This window comes from Cyprinodon variegatus, unplaced genomic scaffold (assembly GCF_000732505.1).
Source record: "Cyprinodon variegatus isolate N-32 unplaced genomic scaffold, C_variegatus-1.0 Scaffold584, whole genome shotgun sequence".
NCBI lineage: Eukaryota > Metazoa > Chordata > Actinopteri > Cyprinodontiformes > Cyprinodontidae > Cyprinodon > Cyprinodon variegatus.
The window spans coordinates 93,277-95,701 of record NW_015151037.1 but is presented as its reverse complement, the minus strand read 5'-3'; the positions used below and the strand labels follow the sequence as shown (position 1 = coordinate 95,701).

General features: G+C 38.4%; 1 protein-coding gene across 1 annotated transcript in view; it reads right to left on the bottom strand.

The window, feature by feature from the left end:
- Positions 1 to 887: 887 nt before the first annotated feature.
- The window catches only part of LOC107095916 (cytochrome P450 2K1-like), a 12,864-nt gene continuing 11,326 nt past the window's right edge, over positions 888 to 2,425 (bottom strand). The window contains exons 6-7 of the mRNA XM_015392287.1: positions 1,206 to 1,347; positions 888 to 1,136 (exon numbers count right to left, since the gene is read on the bottom strand). Coding sequence (XP_015247773.1) covers positions 949 to 1,136; positions 1,206 to 1,347 — 330 coding nt within the window. The 3' untranslated portion in view covers positions 888 to 948. The remainder of the gene's footprint in view (positions 1,137 to 1,205; positions 1,348 to 2,425) is intronic.

Here is a 2,425-nt window from a genome sequence, read left to right as displayed (position 1 = left end):
TTTTTTATTAGATTTAAACTTCAGTTTGTAGAATTTCAGAAATTCTCCTAACTGGAGGGCAGGGGTGGCCTAGTGGTGAGGGCATTGTTTTTGGAATCCAAGGGTACTGAGTTCAAGCACCACTCCCACAGACTGCCACACTGGCTCTCTGAGCTAAGACCCTTAACCCCACACTGCTCCCCAGGTGACACACAATGGCAGCGTAATAACAATAAAAGCTGGAGAAAAAGAACATTTTGTTTACATAATCACAGAGGATTATTTTCATGTCTGAAACTTTAGTGTTATATGTAAAACATCCACAGATGACCAGCATGGCACCTACCGAAGATCTGGTTTGGCTAGTTTTTATTTTTCTTAAATAATAAAAATTACATACACATAGCCAATTTAACATGGGAACTACTTGAAAGTAGTAAACACTGTGGTTTGGGAATTTAAATAATTGTGCACTAGAATTCTTCTGATATTTATCTCATTTATTCATTTGATTGGGACAGTGCATGTTAATAAGTACACATGAAAAACACATGCATCTAAACACCCAGATTTTATCAAAGCCTAAATACCATTTGTTTTCTCTCTGGCGTATGTAGACAATTAAACGTAGCTGTTGGAAAATCCCTCCATCTTGTCAGCGGAACTCTACCAGCTCAGATGTAATTCGATGTGCAGCCTTTTTTGTCAAACTAAAACAGGTGACATACATTTAAATCTATAGTAATACAAGCCAAGCCATGTTTACATTGATTTGCCAAGCTTCCAACAATCATCTCTTAAAATCGTCAATATGGTGAAAATTATGCAAAAACTGTAAAATGTAAAAAAAAAAAACCTCAATATGCCTTGAAGTTCAAACATTAATTGTATTTGTAGTATTTGGTAGATTGTATTTAATCTTTCTTTCTGACCGTCTGCATATTTATTTTTGCACAAAGACATCCAGGCTCATTTTATAGGAATAGCGCACAGTTTGTGGAGCTGGGGGCTGAGAGTACCACCAATACGTGGAGTTAGATCTAATTCCTCCTCTGTGACTCCAGGAGCAGGAGAGAAACGGAAATGCTGCAGGAGCGTAATGAAAAAAATGAAGAGCTCCATCCTGGCCAGACTCTCTCCAGGACACATCCTGCGACCTATAAAAAAATAACCATCAACTAGTTCCTGAAGAATCAAGATCCATTTAAAAGCATAACTAAGCTAACCTGCTGAAAATGGCAAGAAGGCATCACGCTTCCGGAACTTTCCATCTTTGTTTAGGAAGTGGTTTGGATAAAAGGTGCTTGGCCTTTCCCATTCACTCTCATCGTGCAGAACAGAAGTCAGGACAGGAATGATGGTGGTTCCCTTAAAGAAATCAATTACAATTATCAATCATAATGATGCTCCAATGTCTAACATTACACTAAAACAGTAAGGTTTTTAAACTCTTTTGTAATCATCTAGAAAAAACACCTTCTTTTTTTTTTTTTTGTTCCTTGTTACTAAGTGTGACAAAGGGGAGAGGGGATCTACAGATCCATCAGCTCCAGGCTCCTCTATATTAATAAACTGAATTGAATCTTTCTCAATCTCAATCTGAGAATACCACAGCTGCTGAAGACCTTCTGTATTGGCGTCGTAGATTGCAAACCCAAGTGACCTCAGCACGTGAAACACAGCAGTACTAATTGCATTTAATAAAAATGTTCCTCATCCATCTTAACGCACTTGTGGGGTTTTCATTAGATCAGCTGCAATTTGCGTATTGTTCTGGGATCGAATGCCAAATGAGGTAAGGTCAGCCTGGTTTCCTTGCAAAATATTTTAAGAAAATCTTCACAATTAAAGCATAACACACCAATATCTAATGCCATAACTGACTGGAGCAGAACAAGGAAGGGGTATGTCACTGAGAGGGAGAAAAAGAGGAACTATCTAATGGGATTGACTGAATGGGTTGTTAAAGATATAGGCTCTATGTATGCACCTATGCTCTTTCTCTCTTTCTTTTTTCTGCCTCTTATTGACTGAAAAGAATCCAGAGACATCTTATTGGCTGAGAAAAGTTCCCAAGCTTCTAAATGCAATTGGAGTAAATTAAATGGAAAATAAAGTGTTCTGTTTTTCCATTGCATGGATGATTTAAGGGAGTGGGACGGGGAAGAAGGAAGAAGAAACTTTTCCCTTTTTTGCGATCTGTCAGGATTTGGTGGTGTTGGTTTGAGGACCCAAATGCAGAGACGAGTGGGAAAAGATGAATTTAAGTGATTTAATGGTAAACAGGTTCTGAGGCAGGAGGTTAACAGGCACTGGAGGCAGGAGTCAAAAATCCAACAAAAAATCTCACTAACCAGATACTAAGAGACTTCAGGGGAAAAAAACAAAAACTAAGAACCAGGAAGAGACGAGGAAGACAGACAGACAATTGATCAGAGGTTGAAGG